General features: G+C 45.0%; 1 protein-coding gene across 2 annotated transcripts in view; it reads right to left on the bottom strand.

The window, feature by feature from the left end:
• The window catches only part of GFRA2 (GDNF family receptor alpha 2), a 94,932-nt gene that overhangs the window by 9,296 nt on the left and 60,366 nt on the right, over positions 1-25,270 (bottom strand). For both annotated transcript variants that reach the window (XM_054997787.1, XM_054997786.1), the window contains exons 5-7: positions 15,210-15,319; positions 9,385-9,525; positions 3,683-3,861 (exon numbers count right to left, since the gene is read on the bottom strand). In XM_054997787.1, the coding sequence (XP_054853762.1) occupies positions 3,683-3,861; positions 9,385-9,525; positions 15,210-15,319 (430 nt within the window). The remainder of the gene's footprint in view (positions 1-3,682; positions 3,862-9,384; positions 9,526-15,209; positions 15,320-25,270) is intronic.

Raw genomic sequence — 25,270 nt, forward strand, 5'->3', positions numbered from 1 at the left:
TCTTTCCACCTTTCTTATATTCATTCTGTTTTGATTATATAATTTCTCCGTTGAACAGTTATCTGCCAGAAATAAAACTAATTAATTTCTATCCTTATAATTCTTTATAATTATTATAATAACACCTCTATTGCTTAATACTATATTTAATAGTCAGATAGTATAATTGCTTAGAATTTCTCCTTTAACTTTCCTCCCCCCAGTAAAGTCACTTCCCTCTTCTTTTGCGGCAAATCATCAAAGAAGCATCACTTTCCCTCCATTTTTTTTTCAAATGCAGATTTATTTTGGTTTCAAGACTCTCCCCCCCCCCCCACCATTAAAATCCTAAAAGACAGATGTCCTTCAGGACCTCTACAAGTAACACACACAAAAATCGCATTCGTGCCATGCTACTGTTCATACAATGAACCTTCCCCTCAATTTCATACAATTTTGCATGGGGAGAAAATTCAGTTACAAACCATGCACAGGGTGTGAAGGTGGGTAATCTCCCTTGAAAACTCCGAGATGGCTTCCTTCCCCTCACATTCCGCTTCCAATTTGCAGAATTAAAGATTACAACCCCCCCCCCCCGCCCCTGCTATCGCATCTGGATGGATTCACAAAGGTCATTCTGTTTTTCAGCCAAGTCTGTCGAGTTGCATCTACATTCTGACTCATGCTCCTTGTGCAACCAGCATTGCCCCTGAGAGCAGCCATGGCGCTGTCAGCCATTCCTTCAGCCACCCAAGCTTAACTTTGGCAGTTTCCACTGTCCTTGTGCAGCCAGCTGCACAAGGGCACTGGACAATTTTCATTCCCATCACAGACCTGCAATTACAAGGCACCTGCTCTGGTGGGGGGGGAACTGGCGGCAGCCTGCTTGTTTGAACAGTGCAGTCACTTCATGTGCGTGCCACACAGCAGAACTGTCAGAAAAGGTTTGCAGGGGAAATCAGAAGGAGAGTGTTCCCATCTTTAGTTCCCTGGGTGCCTTGCACAGACCTTCCCACCTTGCTGGATTCCCACATTTGGAGGTGAGGAAAGGAAGAAGGTATTTATTGTACAAATACTGCACATTCTTCATAAATGTAGAAGCGTTTGGAGTGGAGGGGTGAATGATATCAGCCCTGTCCAAATGTGACTGTGAACATTTGTTCGTAAGAAACAGCCAATGTGCATCCATGTTAGAAATGAAACCGGGGTCCAGTACCAGGATAAATGTACAGATTCAATCACATGTTTAGCTGTACATGCACTGAGTCTAACATAAGGATACGCACATATAAAGAAAAATCAAAATTTACACAGATTGTAGAATTTGAGGCCAGTGGCACCATAGAGACCAACAAGATTTTCCGGGTATAAGCTTTCAAGAGTCAGAGGCCTCTTCTTCAGATTGTACATGTGTTCACAGTAATTTGTGGACAGGGATATTTTCATAGACTAATAAGGATGGAAAGGGATCAAATCATAATCTTCCCAAGGGAAGGACATGTTTGGTATTTCCAGGGGGCAGGAGTACATTTTGTCAATGCAAGGATGAGGTGTAAATGGAGCAAGGCACACAGAGCTGGAATACGACGAGAGAGAACATTCACTGAGGAGAATTTTCCCTCACATCAGGAAACAGGAGTTTGCCATAGTAAGTAGTGTTGCCAACCTCTCAGTAGGACCTGGACATCTCCCAGAATTACAACTGATCTCCAGGCTACAGAGATCAGTTCCTCTGGAGAAAATGGCTGCTTTGGAAGGTGGATTTTATAGTGTTATGTGCTGCTGAGTTCCCTGACTTCCCCAAGCTCCACCATTCCCAAAAGCTCCAGGAATTTACCAACCTGGAGCTGGCAACTCTCTTAATGCATGCTATACTCATACGCATTGTGCAGTACAAGGTGTGATCTTCCATAAGTGTGTGGCACCACTAATCAAGACGCTACTAACCTGCTGAGATTCCCCCCCCCCTACAAGGTTGGCTCTTATGCCATGAGGACAACATCTCTGAAATGGACCTGACCTCCCCGCATCATCAAGAAGGACCACCAGAAAAATGAGAACAGTTTAATCCAGTGTGGCTACAGTGTTGGACTAGGATCTTGGGAGACCCAGGTCCGAATCCCCACTCTGCCATGGAAGTTTGGACCAGTCACACTCTCAGCCTAATCTACCTCACAGGGTTGTTGTGAAGATAAAATAGAGGAGAAAGGAATGATATAAGCTGCTTTGAGTCCCCACTGGGGAGAAAAGCAGGATATAAATGAAACAAACAAGTCCAACACCCACTTCTGTGCCCATCGGTGCACGAGCTAAGGCATCTGGATTGTTGTTACTGAATTGGATGGGCCTGGGTGGGGCAGCCAGTACTTTAGATCAAAGGTTCGAACAATGCAGAGATAAAACTATGATTATTGGGGTTTAGCCTAGCAGAGCTCCCTGATAACAGGTTTGTAATAAATGCCCCCGTTTCCACGGCAGGCAGTGAATCAGACAGCCAATGGGGCAAACAATGGTGTTAATGGATGGAACGGAATTATATTGCACATCGCACAAGACTTGCTGTTTAGGAGGAGGACTGATTCTGCCACAGAAAGCAGCAGAGGTCCCCACAAAGGCAGCACTGGGCCTGTGATGCGCTGCAACTGTACCATGAAATTGAGCTGCTGATTGTCTCACGCAGCGGTAACGAGAAACATAAGATGTAATTTCTCAGGCATGCCGGATCTAATTAGAGGCTGCCCAAGGGTGACATTGCTGCCTTCGCATCTGCTCGCCAGGCTGAAGAGAGGAGTCTGCACCCACAGCAGACTGGAACAACCAAGCATCCAACAAGGCCACAGAGAGTAGGCAGAGCTTCTTTAAAGAGTTTGCAGCCACGAGGAGTAGAGGGCCATGTCTCCTGAGTGCAGTAGGGCAGGGAGTTCACACCTCGGCTTTAGCTCTTGAGACCTGCCACACTACAGGAGAAAAATATTTGTATTGTCCATAGTCCCCCTCTTTGGAGTCCTCCTGCTCCTTCTGCATTTTGGAGTTTCACACTTTGGGTGGCAAGAGCCTGATATTCTAGGAAGGACATTAGAACATGTACATTCTCTTCTCTCTCCTGGTGGTACTTTCAGGTGGGTAGTCCTGTCGGTCTGTAATAAAAGAGCAAGAGTCAAGTCCAGTAGCACCTTAAAGACCAACTAGATTTCCAAGGTAGGAGCTTTGGAGAGTCAGAGCTCCCTTTGTCAGATCTAATGAAGGGAGCTCTGACTCATGAAAGCTCATACCATGGAAATCTAGTTAATTTTTATGGTGCTACTGGACTCAAATCTGGCTCTCCTGTTGGAAGGCCAAAAAAATCAACTCTGAGTCCAATCACAAAGACATCACAATGGTGATGATTAAAGCTGCTGATCTGGGGGGGGGGGGTTCATCAAAATTCCCACATCACTCTTCCTACCAAAGGGTGTGATTCCAGGATGGCCATAGAAGCAGAGACTTTATTCTTGGAAGTCAGCTGAAAAGACATTACGTACATGGACATCTTGTTTGGAACTGAAATCACACCTTGGCAATAAAATAAGACTTGCTGGCTCCTGCAAGACTGGAGGGTCTCTGAGATGATTGTGCTTCGATTTACTAAAGCAAACAGTTTGTGCCTTGCCTTAGGCGGCAGAATCACTTAAGAACTATGTGTACACCATCACAGTTGTCTTACCTGAATGGAGGTGCAAGTGGTGATCATACTTGTGTCATAGATGGTGTTGCTGTCATTGATATCATCTGGCAAAGGAGGACTCTTCTCCATCTTGGGAGAGGGGCTGACGGGGGGCAACGGAGGGTTCTTGGGGGGAGGGCCGATATCTGTGCCATTGCCAAAAGCCTGAATTGCATTTCCTGGGTAAGAGAAAAAGGAAAGGAAAGGCAATATTATTTGGGGAGGTGGGAGGAGAATAGCAATGTATGTTATAGAACTACCCTAAGAATGGTAACCATTGCTATCACTTTCACCAGCATGCTACGATTCATCAGCTCTTCCTCAGCAGGGATCTGAAGGCAACTCATAAGCTGCCTTGAGACACATACATACCATACCACCAATGCAGAAACAGGGATGCTCAAACACTTGCCATTTTAGCTCATGTCCTGTTTGCCAGTTGCTAATAGAGAGACAATTTTTTTACCGACTGTTCATCAACCTGTTCGTGGCAGTTTGGCAAGTTGCTTCAGTGTATTGTTTCCTGACAGTACAGTATGATGCAACCGGCTTTTTACACATGAGCATTCTCACATAGCCTGATTAAGTGCCAATTCCCACCCACCCCCCAACCTTGCTACACTGTGGGTGTTTAAATAGACAGTTAAATCAGTTACAAATAATATAAATCAATTATAAATACATTCTGTGTTGAAAAAGAATTTTATCATTTGGCATTTGTCTGCTTAGTCCTTAGCAACGTTAATGGCTACTGATCTGTTTGATCAACAGTGTTTTTGTGCATGTGTGATTTGATGCAAAACAGTTTGGCAGGCATCTGAGTCATTCAGAAGTGAACAGACCTTGTGATCAGCTCACATCCAATAGTCATAGCCAAACATAGCAAATTCGACTGTCAAACACATTCATTATGAAATTCAAAGCATCGCTATGAAGAATGTCTGCTGGACCCAAAAGAATGGAGATTCTTGGGCAGACAAATAAACGGGGGGCTCGAGTGTTGTTGGAAGTCAACAAAGAAAATGGGGAGGGGAGGGTGGGGTATATAGACATGTAGAAGAGTTAAATTGGATAAATATATTGTATTAAGTAATGATTGTATATTACCTCATCCAATAAAAATTTTATTAAAAAAAAAAAGAGAGAGATTCTTGGGCAGACCAAATAGCCTCTTGCCTGCTGCAGCAACTAGTTAACTCTTCTTCCTTAAATCAGGGATTAAACCTCTGAGCTAGACATACATGCAAAGCCAACTACCATTTGAGTCCAGATTGAACCTCAGGCCTGTGGAACCCAAACCATTCAAAGTCATGATATCTATCAGCCTCCCCCTCCCCTTGTCCTGTACTCCTGGCTGCAAGCACAAAGGACAACGCTGTTGATGAAAACAAACAATCATACTGATCATTTTAAAAAGAAATGGGTTGATTTCTAAAAACAAGTAAAAGACAAGAACAGTATTCTGACATTCACTCTGTGTGGGAAGACTTGGTTTGCAATAAATACAGAGGTCAGAAAAGAACCTTTCAAGCCCCACTGATTTGCAAGGGAAAGGATTCACATGTCTTCTAGCCTACAATAAGGAATGAAGCTAAAACAATGCAGGCTAATGGTAGCCAGTGAATTTACAACTTTAGGAAGTAGAATTTTTAAACCAACATTTCACATATAGGAAGGCAATTAAATTGATTTTTAAAAAATACATTAAACCAGACATTTAAAAGGTATACAGAAAATGTATTAGTAGCATTGAAGAATCACCTGAATTCAGATGTTAGGAAAAAGAATTCAGGGAGAATGAAGCAAGACTCCTTTAATTAAACACCAAAAAAACCCACCAAAAGTACTAACAATTTACAAGGTTGTTCAACTCAAAAATTAATTCACATTTCTTTTTAGTTTCAGTTTTCTGCCTGGGGTTTTTCACATTCAGCTCTGCAACATACTGCTTTAGTCATGTTACCATGATTAAACCCAGACAATATTGGAGTTCTTTTGTTCTTTTTACAAGGAAAGTTCAAGGCATCTCCAGGGGCTTATTAATGAACATCTGGAGTAATGGCAGTCTACCAGAGGTTTTTTTTTTAAAAAAATAAGACTTAGGCACTTGGGATCAGTGATAGGAAATGGGGGTCATGTGGCAGGAGGCTAGAACTGGGTTGTTATGGGGGGGAGGTTTCTTTTTCCAAAATTTTCTTATTTGGATATATCTTATTCTCTTTTCTTCTTCTGAAACAGGAATCTCTTTGATTTCTCATTCCTCGAGAAATCCTTGAGGTTATTTGGGTTTTATCCTTGAGGTTATTATCCTTGAGGTTATTTGGGATTTTTTACCATGTTATAGGGTAGTTTCTGTTCATACCACACAATGATCCTCTATGCGCCCTTTAGTAACTTCATCCCTTTCAGCTTGCACACCAATTTTGTATCGTTTTGGTTGGTCTGAAGAAAAGGTATTTGGTTTGGGGGGAGGAGGATTGTTTTGGGGGGGATCGTGGGTTTTGTGGGGAGCAGGATTGCAACATAAGTTGCCCTATGTTTTTACCTTACTCTCCCCTGGCAGTGTGGTAAAATGGTTACAGGGCTGGATCAGGATCTGTAGGAACCAGGTTTGAATCCCCTCTCTGCTATGGGCAGTTTTTGGGGGGAAGAATATGGGTCAGACATACACTCTCACAGGGTTGTTGTGAGGATTAAGTGGATGAGAGGAGAATAATGTAACCTGCCTTGAGTCTACAGTGAGGATTATATAATTTGTCACTGTCATATTTTCGAACCAACTCAGCCCAGAAAAATGCTCACCATTGTTTAGCGCTTCAAAGGTAATCCAGGCAGATGAAGCTTTATTATCATATACATTACTTCTTTGAAATATAATTGAATCTTCTTCTTTAGGAAAGAGGAACTGATTTGAAGCTGTCTGAGATGAGGAATGGAAACAGATTGCTGGATTTCAGAAAGAAATTCAGCAAAGAAGAATTAAGAGAATTCCACTTAACAACCCCAGGTTAGAAAAACCTCTGTGAAACCTCCTGACCTTCACAGCAGGCCCTTAGCGGTGTGTGTGTGGTGGGGGGGGGGGGGACTGACAGCCAAAGGGTTGGTTGAGCAACCCCTCCCACCAGCCAATGTTGTATGTTAGTATTGCAAGAGGGGAACAAGGTTCTTTTCCCTCTCATCACACTGTTTGTTTGCCTCTGAGGGTTAAGCTACAAGTGACGCCAGACACGTGTTTTTTAATGTGTCAGGTATGCAACGGTACCAGGAAACTGTAGTTGAAAACAGCATTAAGTCCCTAGCACAGGGAGGCAAGGGAAGGGAAGAGTTTTTCAATGACAGCCGCGTAGGATCACTGGGGGAGAGGAACTTTGCAATGGTTTTCTTGCAATCTCAACCAAGAGATGAACTATCAGCTCTTCCCCTCCCCTGCCTCCCCACACTAGGGACATAAGGCTGTTTTCAACTACAGTTCCCAGGTATAATTGTGTCCCCAATACATTAAAAAACATGTGTCTGGCATCACTTGTAGCTTGTAGCTGATTGAACATGATGAACAAAGTGTGGGCAGACACAAGGAGTGGTCATTAGTGGCAGTCTTGCAAAGGAAGTGGATCTCCCCATGTTCTGTCCAGTGATCAGATAATAGGTGAGGCCAGGAGGCTGTGGAGGTTGCAGGATCAACTGGAAGGGAGCAAATCAGTAAGACCACCCCAGTTAGTTGCCGTAAGAAATAGCAGTTTTAGGAACTGAGTACCTTCCTCTCACCCCAGCCAGAACTATCACAGCTTTCTGTAGTCCTTACTTATGAACAATGACTTCAGGGCCATCCTCTTTTACTTACTGGGCCACTTGAAAGAGAAGTGTGACGAAGACTGGAGCAGCACATTGGGAGTTCCAAGTCAGCTGAACCAGCCAGAGAGCTGTGCAAAGAGTAACTTACATATAGCTCGATATTGCCATGCTTCATAGATAAATAAAGTCTTTATATTAAAAAAAATTAGAAAGATAACCCCACATGGGCCATAACTTGGGATGGGACACACACTTTGCATGCTGAAAGTCCCAGGTACAAACCTTGGCATCTCCAGTCCCTCTAAAAGATCTCATAGTTAGCTGGGCTTTCTGTGCTGTGCGCCCATATCTCAGAGTAAAGCTGGGGTTAGTTCCATTTGAAGCACATGGCTGGTTTCAAGCAATATGTTTCTGGCTCGAGTTAAACTTCACCCTCACCTGGATTACCATCATTAATTCTCTTAGATAATTACCGCTCAGGGTGGGTGAGAGCTGTTGAGGAAAAATTAGAACTTTATGCTTTTACCCTCCCAGCCCTAAAGCATCTTGGGTTCTTGGGAGCTAAAGTAATAATTAAACAACGAATATGGGATACAGCTCTTCAAGCTGACAATCTGTTCCAGCAGCCAGGAATTGTGGCAAAAATTCTGCCCCATCAGACTACCTCTATTTATCAGAATTCCCTAAATTCCACAAATCCTTTACCTTTGCCTACTTTAATGTGTTACCATCAGAGATTCACATATTCCATATTCCCAGTGTTTCCACCCCTGTCAATGGGCATTGCTTTTGCATTGCTCATTTTACAAGGGCATTTGGAAAATAAATATTGTCCCAATCATGTCCAAGTATTCAGGTACATCTGTCAATTTTTATACTTCCTTTCTCCTTGTTATTTTAACAAAACCACCCTTAAAGTGGCAAAATTTTGTGCCTTGGCATGTTCAACAAGGAAGTAGTTGGTCTAGTTTTTTAACAATTTCACCATTATTAGCAACACTAAGAAGCCCTTTTAGTATGTATTTTATGTATGACTTTTTATGTATTGTTGACTTCTTTGTAGCATACGGCTGATTGAGAATCACAACAAATAAAACTGAGTTGGCTGGGCTGGGCTGGGCAAGATGATACGTTCTGAGTCAGAGACCCCAGAAAGCCACTGCTAGTCAGAAGGGATAATACCGGGAGTGTAAGACAATTCCAAATATTCAGGGTCTTTTGGCACTATCCAGCTCAGTCTCAGCACTAAGCAGTTAGCATTTGCAGATACATGTATATAGTGCAAAATAGCAAGAGTCCAGTAGCACCTCTAAGACTAACAAAATCTGTGGTGGTCTTATTAGTCTTAGAGGTGTTAATTTTGTTAGTCTTAGAGGTGCTACTGGATTCTTGATCTTTTCTACTGCTACAGACCGACTAACACAGCTACCCATCGTGATCCATAATACAAAACATATTTTTATATAGATATATATGTACATGTGCATGTTTTAGGCACTAAAATGGTAAAAGTCAGGATCAGTTAGTTAGCATTATTGTTATAAACTAAAATAATTTACATCTGACACAAACTGCATGTGACTGATTCTTACTTTTGCCATTTTAGTATCTAATGTGAGAAACTGAAATGATCAACTCCCACCCATGCTTTTCAAGCTTCCACCTCCCAATGAGAGCCCCCCAGCAGATCCCAGTCCCTGCATATATTATAAAATTGGGAAAACGCAAAAGTGGCATTTGCAAAGGCACAGCCTTTCTCTGGCTCTCTTTTATATAGAGACACATGTATCTCACACACAGACACATAGCAGGGCAGGGGGTGGGGTAGTCTGAGAGTAGCTACAAGCTCCCTTCAGTTTGTCTGGCCTGATCTGCTCAGCTTGGCCCCAGGAACAGCAAGAATGCCTTACGGAGACAGGGGTTCTCTGTGAAGTCTCTCAGGAACCTCTCACAATCCTCCTCCATGTTGCCACTGCCCCGGCAGGAACATGATGGGGACACGGTGAGGCTGGCGATGCTTGCGTCGATGTAGTTAGGCGTAATGTCAAACCCTGTCCAAAACACAAGGAAAACAAAGGACTGATTTGGCTATTGCCCCCAGAGCATAACCAGCTCCCAGCTTGATGAGGTAAGAATATCTCCCCACTCAAATCCATGCTGGGTCCTGCCAAAAATCCATCTAATCCACTATTCTGTTCCCACAGGGGTCAACCACATGCCTTTAGGAAACCCAGAGGACTAATCCTCTCTGTCCCCTAATTCTTACAACTCCTTTATGAAAACTCTGTCCCACTCCCAACACACAATAAATATCAGCCCTCTAGCCCAGTTGTCTTGCACCCATAGGTCAGGACCCCCATCTTGATGGTTCATGATCATGACCCCCTGTGGAGACACCGTTTTGTAAATAATTTTAGGAAGGGCAAATACACACTCACTCATCTTCCGCTTATCTTGCGCTGTCGTGGCAATCACCTTTATTCCACTACCAGGCTGTGCATCCTCACATCCACCCTTCCGGTGCGTCTTCATGGAGCAATCAGTTCTCCACACACCACCGAGTAAAGTGTTGCCGTGGGCGGTTCCATCCTCTGCAGTCAGAATTGACGGCGCACGTCACTTCCTTTTTTTAAAAAAACAGGGGTCAATTATCCGGTATACCGATATCTTGAAGAAGTGGCAATGTTTCCCGCACCTGCCGTTCACTGGAGACGACCATTGTGGGAAATACAGGATTGCTCAGCTTAGCACCTCGCACTCTTGAAAATTGGGGAACTCAATAGGGAAACGGTCCCCGTGTGACATGCGCATGCTGCGGTGACCATTTCTTTTCCCGCGCAAACCGCTGCTCACTACGGTTGGTTTACTGGTATACCGACCATTATGCACTGTTAAAAAAAAGGGAAGAAAACGGATTTCCGCGAATATCATGCAGTTTGGAGGGAAGGCGCAATAGTAGCGCGGTGATGGCAGGGAACACGCAGAATGGGAAAGCGTGTGAGTATCTGCATGAATAGCGCGCCAATTGCAAAAAAGCCGCGGAAACAATAGGTAGTGTGGATTCGGCCGAAGGATGTGCTGCTAATACACATGCATTTAAAGTAAGGGTGGAATGCTTCCTGTGTCTCTTCGCACAATGACACTAAAGTAGTAGAAGCACAAATAATAAAAGCAATTCATCATGACTTTAAGAATTTTAAAATTTCCATTAGAAGTGTAAAGAGCAAGAGCTCAGTAGCACCTTGTGGTAGAGTATCAGCTTTTGAGAGTCACAGCTCACTTCTTCAGATAGTGAGCTGTGACTCGCAAAAGCTCATACCCTACCACAAAGTTTGTTAATCTGGACTCTTGCTCTTTTCTACTGCTCCAGACAGACTAACACAGCTACCCATCTTGATCTATCTCCATTAGAGGTGTGGTCAAGTTGTTCCAAACTCCATTTTGAGTTTAAAAATTCAATTCTGAAGTCTCTCCCCTTCATCTGCCAAGAAAGTTTCTCAGTATGTGAAATGAGGAACTTTTTCTATTTCTCACTCTCAGCAACAATCTCTTCCTTCCTTTTTCTCCTTGCTTAAGTGTTCACATTGCTAGAAAGTCCTTTTGTTCTTGCCAGATGATCTCTTGGTATGAATGACCAATGATCTCTGTTCTTCAAGTGAATGTTAAGAATTTAACAACATAATAACATAAGAGAAGCCATGTTGGATCAGGCCAATGGCCCATCCAGTCCAACACTCTGTGTCACACGGTGGCCAAAAAACCAGGTGTCATCAGGAGGTCTGCCAGTGGGGAAGGGACACTAGAAGCCCTCCCACTGATTGCCCCCCCAAACACCAAGAATACAGAGCATTACTGCCCTAGACAGAGAGTTCCATCTATGGCCGAATCCACACTACCTATTTGTTTCCGTGGCTTTTTTGCAATTGGCGTGCTATTCATGCAGATACTCACATGCTTTCCCATTCCACGTGTTCCCCGCCATCACCGCACCACTATTGCGCCTTCCCTCCAAACCATGTGATATTCACGGATATCCGTTTTCTTCCCCCCTTTTTTTTAACAGTGCATAATGGTCGGTATACCGGTAAACCAACCGTAGTGAGCAGCAGTTTGCGCGGGAAAAGAAATGGTCACCGGAGCATGCGTATGTCACACGGGGACCGTTTCCCTATTGAGTTCCCCAATTTTCAAGAGTGCGAGGTGCTAAGCTGAGCAATCCTGTATTTCCCACAACGGTCGTCTCCAGTGAACGGCAGGTGCGGGAAACATTGCCACTTCTTCAAGATATCGGTATACCGGATAATTGACCCGTTTTTTTAAAAAAAGGGAAGTGACATGCGCCGTCAATTCTGATGGCAGAGGATGGAACCGCCCACGGTAACACTTTACTCGGTGGCGTGTGGAGAACTGATTGCACCATGAAGACGCACCGGAAGGGTGGATGTGAGGATGCACAGCCTGGTAGCGGAATAAAGGCGATTGCCACGACAGCGCAAGATAAGCGGAAGATGAGCGAGTGTGGATTTGACCTATACCTTGTGGCTAATAGCCACTGATGGACCTCTGCTCCATATGTTTATCCAATCCCCTCTTGAATCTGTCTATGCTTGAAGCTGCCACCACCTCCTGTGGCAGTGAATTTCATGTGTTAATCACTCTTTGGGTGAAGAAGTACTTCCTTTTATCCATTCTAACCCGACTGCTCAGCAATTTCATTGAGTGCCCACGAATTCTTGTATTGTGAGAAAGGGAAAAAAAGACTTCTTTCTCTACCTTCTCTATCCCATGCATAATCTTGTAAACCTCTATCATGTCACCCCTCAGTCGTCGTTTCTCCAAGCTAAAGAGCCCCAAGCGCTTTAACCATTCTTCATAGGGCAAGTGTTCCATCCCTTTAATCATTCCAGCTGCCCTTTTCTGCACTTTTTCCAGTGCTATAATATCTGGACTTGCTGGGCCAGATTACTGCATTTGATGCACTTGTTATATCATAATTTTGTATCACTGTATGTCTGTTTGATGCTGAGCACATTTGTTACATTGATGAGAGAGCGTTAGCCTTTAGAAGAATATATATATTTGTATGTTTGTATAATTATAAAGCACTTTGGTTGCAGCAGTAGTGAAGATAAGTCTTTCAGGATCCATCCTGGGTGGGTTTCCCACTTTCTCCTTGTTGCCTTGTTCTAGTGTTCCCTGGGGCCAGATTATCTAGCTGTAGGTAGCAGCCACAAACAGCTGCAGTAGAGGTGGATCAGCAGCAGTGATGAGAGGGAAGTGGCATGAATGGAGCCAAGCTCCATGCCACTGCAGGAGTGAGTGGCAAGACTGAGGAGGTAAGGTAGGAAGCAGCAGGTAGAGTGGATTCCCATCCCATTCTGCCCTACCTGAGCTCCAAAAGAGACCCTTCAAGCCACCACTGCTGCCAGCCACCTTTTAAATACCGCAGCTTGGCAAGCCTCACCTCCCCTTGCTTCACTAAAGGGATTCTCCAGTTTGACAAAAATAAGCTTGCAAGGGGTTATGTCGAACTAGAGAATCCCACATATGGGGGGGAGTGTTGTGGAGTTTTAAAAGCTTGGAAATGTTTCGTCCATAGGAAACACTGGAGACTGGCTGGGGATGGCTTGTTCAGGAGCCCACAGAGGTTTTTAGTGGATAATCAAGAGTAGGTTTCCTGTAAATTTGGTGGAGAGTGCCTAAAAAATGATCCCCCAGCCCACCAAACATTATTCCCCATAGGGAATAATGGTGGGTAAAATCTGTGATTCTCTAAACCTAATCAGAGAATCTGCCTTGGATTTCAGGGATCCTGGATTTTTTTTTTATCCCATATACCCAGATCCAGATTACCCAGATTTTTGGGGTGCATATCCCTTGTCTCACCAATATAACTAAATTTCTTGCCTGTGTAAGAGGCCACATACCTGAGGCCATCTTGGAAATGATCTGAGAACAAAGAACTCTGCCTGCAAGTAACCTTACAGTGCAGTCCTAAGGATATCTACAGAAGTAAGTTCCAGTGAATTTAATAGGATGTATTCCCTAGTGAGTTAGTTTAGGATTGTGGTAGAATCCTACTGAGATTTACATTTGACACCAATCACCTTAGAAAAGTTTCTAATTTTTTTACTGTAAGTCTCAAATTAACTGCAAATATTATTTGTATAAGCTTTGCTATGCATTTTCCATTGCCAAATCTTATCTATTTCTAAATAATTTATTTTAAAAAAGAAAAGTTTCTATTTTTATACCTTTTGCCATTTTTAAGTTTTCTGCTCCCTACCCTTCTAAATGCCATGTAAATTTCCTGATTTTCCTTTTATGGTATCATTTAGATTAGAAGATTGAGCAATAACTGCCTTCCTACATCCTTGCTTTGTTGATTCCTATAAGGTTGTTTGCCTCTTAGGATCTGGGTGTTTTCACTCTTTTATAAGACTACTAAACAAGCATTTTTGGACGTCTTTAACATCTGAAGTGGTAAAGTGATGCCTTTGATATCTGAAGTGGTGTTTTCAGCCTCTAAGTTGAAAAGTTGAAGAGTTGAAAGCAGTGGGTTTTTAAAGGGTCAGATGAGAACACTAGCTTAGCATGCAGGGGTTGTAGCTCAGACACAGAACATTTGCTTTTTATGCAGAAGCTCCATGGTTCAACTCCCACGTTTCCAGTTTAAAGGTCCAGGCAATAGATGATGTGGAAGACCTTAGCCAGAGGCCCTGGAGAGCCACTACTGGTCAGAGTAGAAAACAGGGGTCTTGATAGACCAATGGACTTAGTATAAGGCTAGTTTATATGTTCATGTGAATTTGAGCAGAACCGTCCCCTGCATGCTCCCAAGGGCTGGGACCCTGTCGCAAAGCCAAACATTGCCTTGGGGTGCAAGGAGAGCTTATTTACAAGTGACTGACCATTTATTTCAAGGTGGTAGGAAGCATCCTCTCTCTTTGAAGATTTATTTATCTCCTCTTGGGATGAATGGACCACTGTTAGCAAAAAAAATTGTAATGCAAGAAGGACAAGTGACAGACTGCCTGTCTCTGAGACCCACATCTACATTGTTGGGTTGCAGCAAATGAAAATATTTCAGAAGTTGCAACAAGATGGTTATCCAGCAACATTCAGTAAGAGCAGTGCATAGCATTAGAGCGCAAGCAAAGGCTGATGCAAATGATTTTATCTCCACTATCAAGGGAAGGCAAATGGGAAGAAACATTTCTACTAGCTGTCCTGAATCACATGGAAAGGTTGGATATAAACGCATTATTAAAAAAAAAAATACAGCGAGTGATTTGTTTGTTTTATTTATTGTACAAGTTTTTATTGTTTTTATTGTACTTTTTCTACTATATTTTAATTTTACTTTTATATTGTAGTAAGTGCCTTGTCCTGGATGGCCCAGATAACCTGATCTCATCAGATTTCTGAAGTTAAGCAGTGTTGGCCTTCAGCAGTATTTGGATGGGAGACCACCAAGGAAGACCAGGGTTGCTATGCAGAGGCAGACAATGGTTAACCACCACTATCTCTTGCCTTGAAAATTCCAACAGGGGTTGGCTGCAACTAAATAAATACTATGCATGCTCTGGACACCTCTTGAACACTGAAGTGTGAACTACATGCAGTTGCATTTGAAGAGAGTCTAGAAACTTCAGCTGGTCCAAACTTTTCAGCTTCTGGTAAGGAAAAAAAGAATTGGTTCACTTGGCAAGAAGGACAGAGTAAAGAGACTTACCGATTAGGCCAGCATAGGAACCCAGACATGCCTGATAATGATCCCCAGGGCAGCTGGTAAGTGACTGGAAAGATGTTTGACAATTTGTGTGAAAATCTGCCAGTCTTGCCCTAGTAACAAAAGACAATGGAGAAAGCGAGATTTAAAAAAAAAAGAACAAACCTATGGTACTTTAAAAACGGTTAGCCCTTTCTAAGGGAGACAGAAGGAAAAAGGAAAGAAGCTCAGTTCTCACTGAGGTAAAGGCAGTCAAAGGTTGGAGCTGCAATTTCACAATTTCTTTAATTCTGCCCTTTTTCACTCTTGGATTTTTGAGACTCATGCCCTGAGCAAGAGAAAGCTGAGCAGGCTTTGCCACAGGAAGCTCTCAGGATAAGGTGCCCACATAGGTGTGATATGTCTCATGCTGGGAAGCAAATCAGCTAGAGCAGAGTTGACACTGCTCACACTTTTTGAAAAAACATTTTCAGCAGTGCTGAAAAATAGCTTTCTTTTTAGAAATGATTTTCAGCGCATCTTGTGAAAATGTTTGTTTATTTATCTACATTGCTTTCACTTGCCCTCACTCTCCACTTGCCCTCCCACACTTTCAGTGACCGCATCTCACAGGTAGAAATCATGGGGGGTGGGATAATGCAGGTCATCCAGTCGGGAGGAAGCAGTCACAGCAAGGAGGCTAAAATGGTCCAAAAGGATTGGGGGGAAATGAACATTTTCAAAATCAAAGTGGTATTCAAGAGGAAAAAGGTCTACATTACCAACATTGCTTGTTTTAACCTGAAAATCAACCTGGAGGAACATTTGGCACTAGAGGTGGGCATGAACTGGGAAAATACTGAACCATGCGGTACAAGGTTCGTCACGTTTCACAAACCATGAACTTTCACAAACTTGCCCCAGTTCGTGAACTGGTTAATTTTGTTCATGAAAACATCACTTCCAGGGCAGCAGAAGGTCACTTACGGGGCTGCAGAAAGCCCCCCCACCCCCACCCCCCATTGCCTAGGAAACTGATTGATCAGTGCCAGACTGTCTGCAGTGACAAACCAAAAAACAAAACAAACGGCCTAAAGTTCATGGCGGTTCATCAGAAACGGGCTCTGATGAACCGCCAGTTCACGAACCACAAACCGGCCTAGTTCATGATGAATTTTGGGTTGCATTTCAGTTCATGCCCACCTCTATTTGGCACTGATCCAGGAAATGGCAGTGAAGGCTGGCAGGGAAGGGTGCATGCATGTTTCCCAGCTGCTCCCTAACAAATTTGATAGTATCCTCTCATTCAGCAAGACTTGCAAGACAGTACGGACTGGCACATTCACCGATCAATAAAACAATCCTCTAGAAAGAGCAACTTTGCAAAGAAATTGCTGCTACAAAGTGGTGAGCGCCGGCACAACAAACCTGGGCCAAGTTGTGACCACATCACCATGTCCTGAACTGATTCATTCAGTTATTCAGTATATTATTTTAATGCTACAATTTCTTCAAGAAGCTCAGGGTGGAATACATTGGTCTTCCATCCTTCATTTTTACCCTAATAGCAGCCCTGTGGGACAAGCTAGGCTGAAAAAGACTGGTCAGAATCACCCAGCGAGTTTCACAGCTAAATGTGGGTATGAATCGGATCTCCCAGCTCCTTGTCCAACACTGTAACCACTACACCCAACTTGGCATGACTACACTTAACTGACATTCTCAACATGATCATTGGGTGTGTGAACTGACCCTCCATCTCTGCGGTGCCCAGGTGAAGGCTCCTTCTTTGACAGATCAATAAGAACAGGGGCAGCATATCTGGTTTGTGCTTTGCAGCTCAAATGGAATATGATTTTATTTCATCCAGGCTAGAAACTGCCGACAAATGCTGTGTTCTGATACAGAGAAGTCTTTATTTATGTCCAAAGGGATACATCTCCACATGCTATTTTGTTCACTTGTTAATTGTCACTTTTCTGTAGTGATAAATGACAATGTCACTTGCTGAAAGCCACCAGAATGGATCAAAAATATAGGGTGGAAATTGTATTCTGCAAAGGAGGTGGCAGCATCCCTGGTGTGAGCTCCACGTCAACATTCACAGTTCAGAAAAGTGTGCATATCTGAATGGAACAGATTTGCTTACAGAGACCATGGAACCCAGCTTGTTGCCAAACTGTGGCTGTTTCTGGGGTGAGAAAATCTAGCAGTGCATGGAAAATATCCGCAGATGCTCTCCCATAACTGCTGAGCCAGGCATGGCAGCAGGGGTCAGGTCAGAGAATGCTCCTGTTCTGCCAGAGAACAGGAGTGGAGTTTGGGGAGGGAAGGGAGCTCAGTGTGGATGCGATGACACACAGTCAACCCCCCAAATCTGCCATTTCCTCCAGAGGAACTAGATCCAGAGGAATTAGCCATTTTAGTCTGTAGTTGCAAAATAGTAGAGTCCAGTAGCACCTTTAAGACTAACCAACTTTATTGTAGCATAAGCTTTTGAGAACCACAACTCTCTTCATCAGATGCATGATGCATCTGATGAAGAGAGCTGTGGTTCTCAAAAGCTTATGCCTCAATAAAGTTGGTTAGTCTTAAAGGTGCTACTGGACTCTTTACTATTTTGCAGGGGAACTGATATCTGTAGTCTGGACTCAAGATCAGTTGTAATTCCAGGAGAACTCCAGGCCCCGCTTAGAGGCTGGCAACCATTTGCAGGACATGTAGTGTTGTGCCTTTGAGCGCATGCGATGGGGGGACCATCTGCAGAAAGTGTATGAAAACCGAAATCAGAACCAGCATGATTTTAGTGTCCAAGGCAGGATATCCAAGTGGGTGTTCTCCAAATGCAACACAGGACTTCTTTCACTTTGTCACAGTGAATCTCTGGTGTTTATGCTCCCTGGCATACACACAAACCAGAACATTCAGTGAGGGAAGAGAATTGCTGAAGAATCTTCTTTAATGAGCTGCCTTGCAATGAAACGACCATTGGTGCATGTTGCCCCAGCACAGGAGTACTAAATCACCCCTCTATCCAGATGACAATTTGCTCACTTATTGCAAACTGGACCCTTGAACCTCAAAAAAAACCCCTTTGTTTTACATGTGTTTGAAATTGGATCAAAACTATTCTTTGCCTGGGCATTCTCACACTGCTTTCCCATTCCCTCATCAATCAATGTTGTCATCTGTTTAAAAAAAATCAATTTTTTAAGAAGAGGCATTTCAGTCCTGCTTGTAAGGAGGAAAGTTCCATGATTTCTCTCTCTATTCTAGCCTTGTCCATTTGACTAAAAGTTCATCAGCTCCAGATGTACTTTGTCGTGGCTGTACCGCTCTTTTCCTCTGATCCATTTGCTCAATGGACCTGATTGGGCGGGGGGGGGGGACTCAACTAACTAAAGAGGTGGCTTCCTTGGCTGTCTTGATCCTGCTAGGGTTAGAGGAGCTGTGTGGCTTGTTTCTCTAGCATTCCATTCATTACCGTTTTTCGTCCCTGCCTGACTTCCAAAGCTGAGTGTGGTTCTCTGTTTGTATTAATTCATTTTACACATTCTTGAGCTGCTGCCTCAGAACCATAGTTTGATCCATTCAGTTCTGACAATGCACCAGAACAATGAATGCTGCCAAACTGATTCATGCCACTGACTGCAAAAAACAACGCATACACTCAGTGTAACCAATTTTAAATGGTGCACTCCCAGTCCTTGATGTTGTTGGGGCATATTTAATTATTAGTACATTTCTATCCCGCATTTCTATTTAATGAAAGAAAAAGTCAGCTTGCTACATTAAAAGCCATACGGAACAGTTAAAACAGATAGTGGGCATTTTAAAACTTATGTGCACAGAAGACATATTTTAACTAAAATAAGCCTCCCAAAGTTTTTTTTTAAAGTTTTTAACTGATACTGGAAGACCTCTAGATAAAGACCCATCCCCAGGGCAAAGGAGAGTTCCAGAGAACTGAAGCAGCTGCTGAGAATGTCATCGTGCCAATTTCCACAAATGGGATTTCTCCGAAGGCGTTTTGTACAATAAGGCTTCCCCAGCTGCCTTCAAAGCATGAGCCAGTATATAGGGGGAGTTGGGCCAGCGGGTGTCTTAGAATAAGGCTATTCTGGGTCTTAAATGTTAACGCCAGAACTCGGTATTGGGTCAGAAATAATGTAATTGGCATGATAATATATGTAAGCAGGGCTTTTTTTCTGGGAAAAGAGGTGGTGGAACTCAGGACCGCACAATGACATCACTTTGGGTCAGCTGGTCCTTTCCAGTTTGTGAGGCGACAGGCAGGAGATAGGGGGAAATGCTTGGCGTATGTGCGTCCTCCCAGCCCTCCTGCTCAGTTGCTCCGTGGAGCGCGCCCCCAAGCCCCCTCTGGCACCTCTGCGCTGGAGACGATTGCCGGACCTGCCTCCATTGACACACTGGCTCTGCTGGCAACCCTAAACCACTAGAAGATGCAAAACTATTCAAAACACTGTTTTGACTTGTGAGCACATTATCAAGGTAATCATATGAGGCATTCACTCAGCACAAAACTGATATTGTGAACAAGTTCAAATGCCGATTGTATTTGGGGGGATAAAGTTCTCAGCATCCCTGGAGCAGTATTGTCTACTCTGAGTGGCAAAATGGTTCATGCCTCGGGCCCTGGTCTTTTTCCAGCCCTGCTATAATTTCTTCTGCATGTAAAGCTTGGACCCTCCAAGGCGTGAGTGTTTTGAGCCATTGTGAATTGGGTGATATTCCGTTACTAAATTGCATAGTTATTTTGACATAGCTCCTTAGAGGCGAAAGAGTTGCTTTAATTTAGTTTCACTTTCCATTCTGCTTGTTAGCAGTTATATCCAGGCAGACAGCCAAGAGAGGCCCTTCCTTAGTTATAATACACTTTTTACTCCTTTTAGTGCTAAGATATGGTAAGGAAGTCAGAAGAAATCTCCTCTCTATATTTGCCTGCCTCTTGGGTTTTCAACAAAGCCTCTGAGCCTAGCAGACCTCTTCTTGTCTTTCACTGCTGTGGTATATGATTCAGGTCAGGACTGAGGCCTTCATGAAAAGGAAACTTCAGCCTTTCCCCTCATACCATCTGCCCTAGCTGAAATGGCTCAAACTGCGCACTAAACGTGCCTGAATTGGGGAGAATCCACAACTGAGGTCTGAATGTTACATAGGGTGGGTAGTCCAGTCTCTGTAATCCATAACATGTGAACTATATATTCCAACAGGAACTTAGGAAAGAGCAGGATGGTGTAACCAAAGAGACCATTCCCCATCTCTCAGCCCTCAAACTAAGGGCCAAACTAGATGACACGTCATGCTCTGCCACAAGTCACAAATATTACATCAGGGAACTATCCCAAATGTTCCAGCACCCGATTTGGCTTCAGATCATGGCATGGGGGGTGGGGGGCGGTGAGACTTCAGCCTTCCATTCCACAATGTTTTCCTAAGCCCAAACAGCCACACGAGGGCCTTCTTTGTCCTGTTGGGGGGTTCCACATGCATGGACTGCAGCACATGCAACTCCACAGCAAGGCAAATGGAGGGGGAGGGGGACACAGACATTTCAGCTTCTGAAAACAACACAGGAGGAAAAGCTGAAGCCCCTCCTGCCCCCATGCCATGTTCCCTAGCTGAATTGGGCCTCTCATATTCTGGAACGTTAGCTCCCCAACAGTGCCGGATCTAGGGTTGATGGCACCCGGGGCAACCCTAGGTCGACCACTTTGTGCGTGCACACAGTGCGCGCACGCTCCCTGCGCTGCGTGATGACGTCACTTTGCTGACCCCGCAGGACAGGGGGCAGCTGGCCCCTCCCCGTCCTGCGGGGCAGGCGAATAGCGCGGGCAGCCCCGCAGCCCCCTGCGCTGCCTTTTGCCTGCCCTGCAAGACAGGGGGAGTGCGGCAAGCTGGCCACCCCCTATCCTGCGGGGCAGGCAAAAGGCAGTGCAGGGGGCTGCGAGGCTGCCCACGCTGCTGCCTGCGCCCTCTGGCAGCTGGCAGCTGCTCCCGGCACCCCCTCCCTGATGGCACCGGGGGCAGACTACCCCTCCTGCCCCCCCTCGATCCGGCCCTGCTCCCCAACATAATGACTGTCTGTAAGTCATGTCATAGAACAACATCTGATGCCACTGACTGGAGGAAGAGAGGAGAGGCAACTTCCCCATTTCAATCTGACAGACTAATGGCCAGAAAAGAAAGGTACAAATAGGCTGCGTTAAACCTGTTGTTTTCAATCCAGAGGGCTGAATTCAAGACTATTAGGTTGACTGTCAAGGTCCCTAGCTTCATTATGCCGTACCAGTCTTGGCACAACAACCCATCCTTTCTGCCTTTACAGACCGCATGAGGAGACCCTGGTGCCAGCATGGAAGCTTTGAGACTGGAATGAATTCTCCTGCTGCAGAGAAAATACCAGCCCCCCACCCGCAACTGCAAATTGCTGCCTCCACCCTAAGCCAACCCTGCTGTCATTTTGCCCATCCCTGTTTCCCAACAGGACTGGAAATGCTGGCAGTTCTCAGGAGACAAACAGATGCATATTTCCGACACCCCCCCCCCTTTCCCCATCTAGATTCACAGCCAGATTCCAGATGGAAAAAACAGGCTGATTCCAACCTAGTGTTCTTTGACGTTTCTTTTTTCCATTCGTCCCGCACACAGAAATACTACATCTGAATGAATATCCAAGTACCTTTCTAAACTCCTTCCAAATACAGATAGTCCCTTGAAACGTTCTACCAGATCTAATCAGAGGCTCAGATTGTCATGGGGACAAAGCTTTGAGATCAACCAATGAGCACCCATGTATGTCTCAACAGGTAGGGCCCTGAAAACTAATGATGCCACAGATGCCACTTTTTAACTGGACCACAATCCCAGTAATAGAGAATCAGACAAGACTGCTAGGCTTGCATTTAGCATCTTGGGATTCTTTGCATGGCCACCCCACTGATGGCCAGGCACACTTCAAATGGCTCACAAGTGGTACAGAAGGTAAAGTTCCCTCTTCAGCAAGTTTGCGCAAGCAGCAGACCTTCTTTGCTGCCCTGAGCGTGGGACCGTTCTCCAGTCTCTGCTAGATGGGAAGGTTTCACAGTAGTTAGAGAAAGAGAAAAGCCCAGTGGTTGTTATCACACAGACAGATGTGCCATGATTGGACCAAGTTGGCTCCCCTAGTCCAGCATCCGCTTCCAATAGTGGCCAGCCTTTTACAAAATCCACAAGTAGGGCATAAAGGCAAAGCATGGAATATGTGAAGGGAAGGCTGCCAAAGAAGAGGGGAAGTCAGGACAGAGGCTGGTGTGAAAGCTGTTAAACCTTGTCGCATCAGCAGCGAACATTTGCTGTGGCAGCTTCTAGAAAGGGATCACGAATGCCAGCTTGCATCATGCTGATGGGTCTGCTAGACCCTCTGGTTATCTCGCTGCAAGTTCTGGACATCAGCTCCGGGTGTGAACAATGACAAAGGGCCTTGACGGGGACAAGAGAGAATGAGATGCAGCTTCTGTAATCTCTGCTGACTGCGCTTCGCAGGGATGCTACCATCAGGTACAGCAGTAAGGCTGGGAGCCGTGGCTTCGCAAGGCTGCTCTTCACACCATGCATAGCCTTTGAGGCTAGTCATTTCCCCATATGCACCGCCTCAGCTTTGCCTGGGATATTAAAATTTTTGTGAAGGCCCCAAACTACAAACTACATTTCTCCATGAGTTTGGGTCAGGATTCTCCCGACCTGACTCGCATCCGTCACAGTTACCCAACAACTGCATGGAACTTATTTCCTCAAGCACCTGATTCAGATTGGGCTGCAGTATGACTGGGAGGGGTTTCAGGCTCCGTCCTCCCTGCACCATTTTCCCAACCAATAATGGCCCCCAGGAGCGTTATTTTCCCCTTGGCACAGCCGCATGTGTTGTATCCCAGGCCAGCTCATGGAGAACCCCAACTCAGCTTTGGGAGAAATGTATTATGTTGTTCAGGTCTGAATTAAGTGAGGGCATCGGGAAACCGATGCAGCCATGAGGTCAGCTTCAGCCATACATATCCCCCACAACCCAAGAAACACCCCAACAGAAATGCTCTCGGAGACCATAAAATGGAAGCAAAGAATGAGCTGGAAAAGAGACAGAAATCAGATAGTACTCCGATCCTGCCTCCTATAGTTTTAAAGGTTCCTGAGATAACATTAGTGAAACACTTTAAACACCCATTAGAACAAGGCTAAGATTTATGATAATTTGGTCACGAGGCCTACCTAGAATTTTTTGCCAAGCTTTCAACAGCATCCAGGCATGTGGACTGAATTATTATTTATTTGGTTCAAGCCAGAGTCCATCATAAACTAAACGATGCCTGGAATAAACCACATTCCAGATGGAACAAGGTCTCCTCTTGTATAAGTTCTAACAGGGTGCAGGAAAAGATAAATGTAAGAAGACATCTATTTAATTTATCCACCAGGCAGGTGGAGAAAGGCTGGGATTCAGCTGCCTCCCCCATCTCATGATCTGAGTCAGAGGCATATCAATTGCCTTGAAGAAGTGTGGCAAGTTCATCGCCAACTCTGATGGAAATTTGTCACTGTGGTCCCTCAAGTCCTGCTCCTGGCTGGTAGCATCCTCCAAGGCAAATGTTATTCTTTTCATAATACATGACAAGCCAGCTGGTAATCTTTTCATAATATCCAAGCCAGATGTCGCTCTTTCCATTAGATACAATGAATTCACAGTGATTGGATGAGATTTTAACTGCCAGGAATAAACCTTACTGGAACCGTCCCACGGCTTCTCAGATTTCTGTCTCAGTGGAGAGTGCCTTGGCCAACAATTCCTTGGAAGCATCGAATAGTGGCCAAACTGCCATTCACTGCTCTGGGGACAGGTGGTTATGTACAGCTTTCAAGCTGAAAAGAGCCCTGGCAAAGGGTCTGGAAAATGGGAGGGAGAGAAATAAAAGAGGGACATGGTCCAGTTTGGCTGCGTTATTTTCTTGAAATGCCTTGAGAAAGGTATAAATAAAAACAGATGAAAATAAGAACCCCCCTTCCCCAACCCCCAATGCAAGGACTCAATTTCCAAGTGAAACCTCCCAGTTGTTCCTCTTTGATGAAGAGTCCATTGCATAAAATACATTCCTTCTGGAGAAATATGTAGCAGGGGGAAGTTGCCTTGGCTTGAGATTCTTTGATTATGTCTCTTGGCAAACAAAGAGCAAGGGATGCTCAGAGGAGCCAGGTTCCCCCTTCACCTGTGAACAGTCGCAAGGCATGGCCATTTTCAAGAGCTATTTAAGCGGAGCGCTAAGTATTCGTCTTGTAAACCCAGACCAGGTCTGGCACAGAAAGATACAAAATTAGGCTTCAACACTGTGAAGAGAACTGAGCATTACTATCAAAAGCTGTAACAGTGTAGCTAGTGCAGACAGGGCCGGTGCCTCCATTGAGGCGACCCTGGCGATCACCTCCAGTGCTGAGGAGCCAGAGGGGGCGTTGGGGCCTGGGGTGGGGGTGCGCACTTCAGAGCTGGCGGCAACAGCATGCGGGCGGCTGACTGGGAGGGATGGGAAGCTGCCCACGCGCCACCCCAGCCGCCTGCCATGCCTGGCCCGCAGCTATTGCAGCCTCCCAGCTCTCCCGCGCTGCTGCTGCCGCCAACACGCACCCCTGGCTGGGAGCAGCAGGCACAGGCCAGGCACAGCAGGTGTTTAGGGCGGCACGCGGAGCAATGGAGTGGGAGCGCTGGGAGGACACACGTGCGCCTCCCCAGCCACCCGCCTGGTTGGGCCAGCAGCCTCTCAGCCCTCCTGCCCAGCTGCCTGCTGCCCTGCAGTCCAGGTGCGCACACAGGCACAGGTGCAGGAACAGTCCTGAAGCTGCCCCCCCCCCCCAGCCTCAGGCGCCAGAAACTCTGGCACTGGCCCTGAGTGCAGAAGGAGCTGAGTGGAGGAGATTTGGAGAAATAAACACAAACTGAACACGGCTGAAATCAATGTTGTTTAGGACCCATTTATCACCTGGCAACCATGATGTGGGGAGACAGTTTGCTGTCGGTCAGTTCCCCAGACAGGAAACTCACT

This window comes from Eublepharis macularius, chromosome 14 (genome assembly GCF_028583425.1).
Source record: "Eublepharis macularius isolate TG4126 chromosome 14, MPM_Emac_v1.0, whole genome shotgun sequence".
Taxonomy (NCBI): Eukaryota; Metazoa; Chordata; class Lepidosauria; order Squamata; family Eublepharidae; genus Eublepharis; species Eublepharis macularius.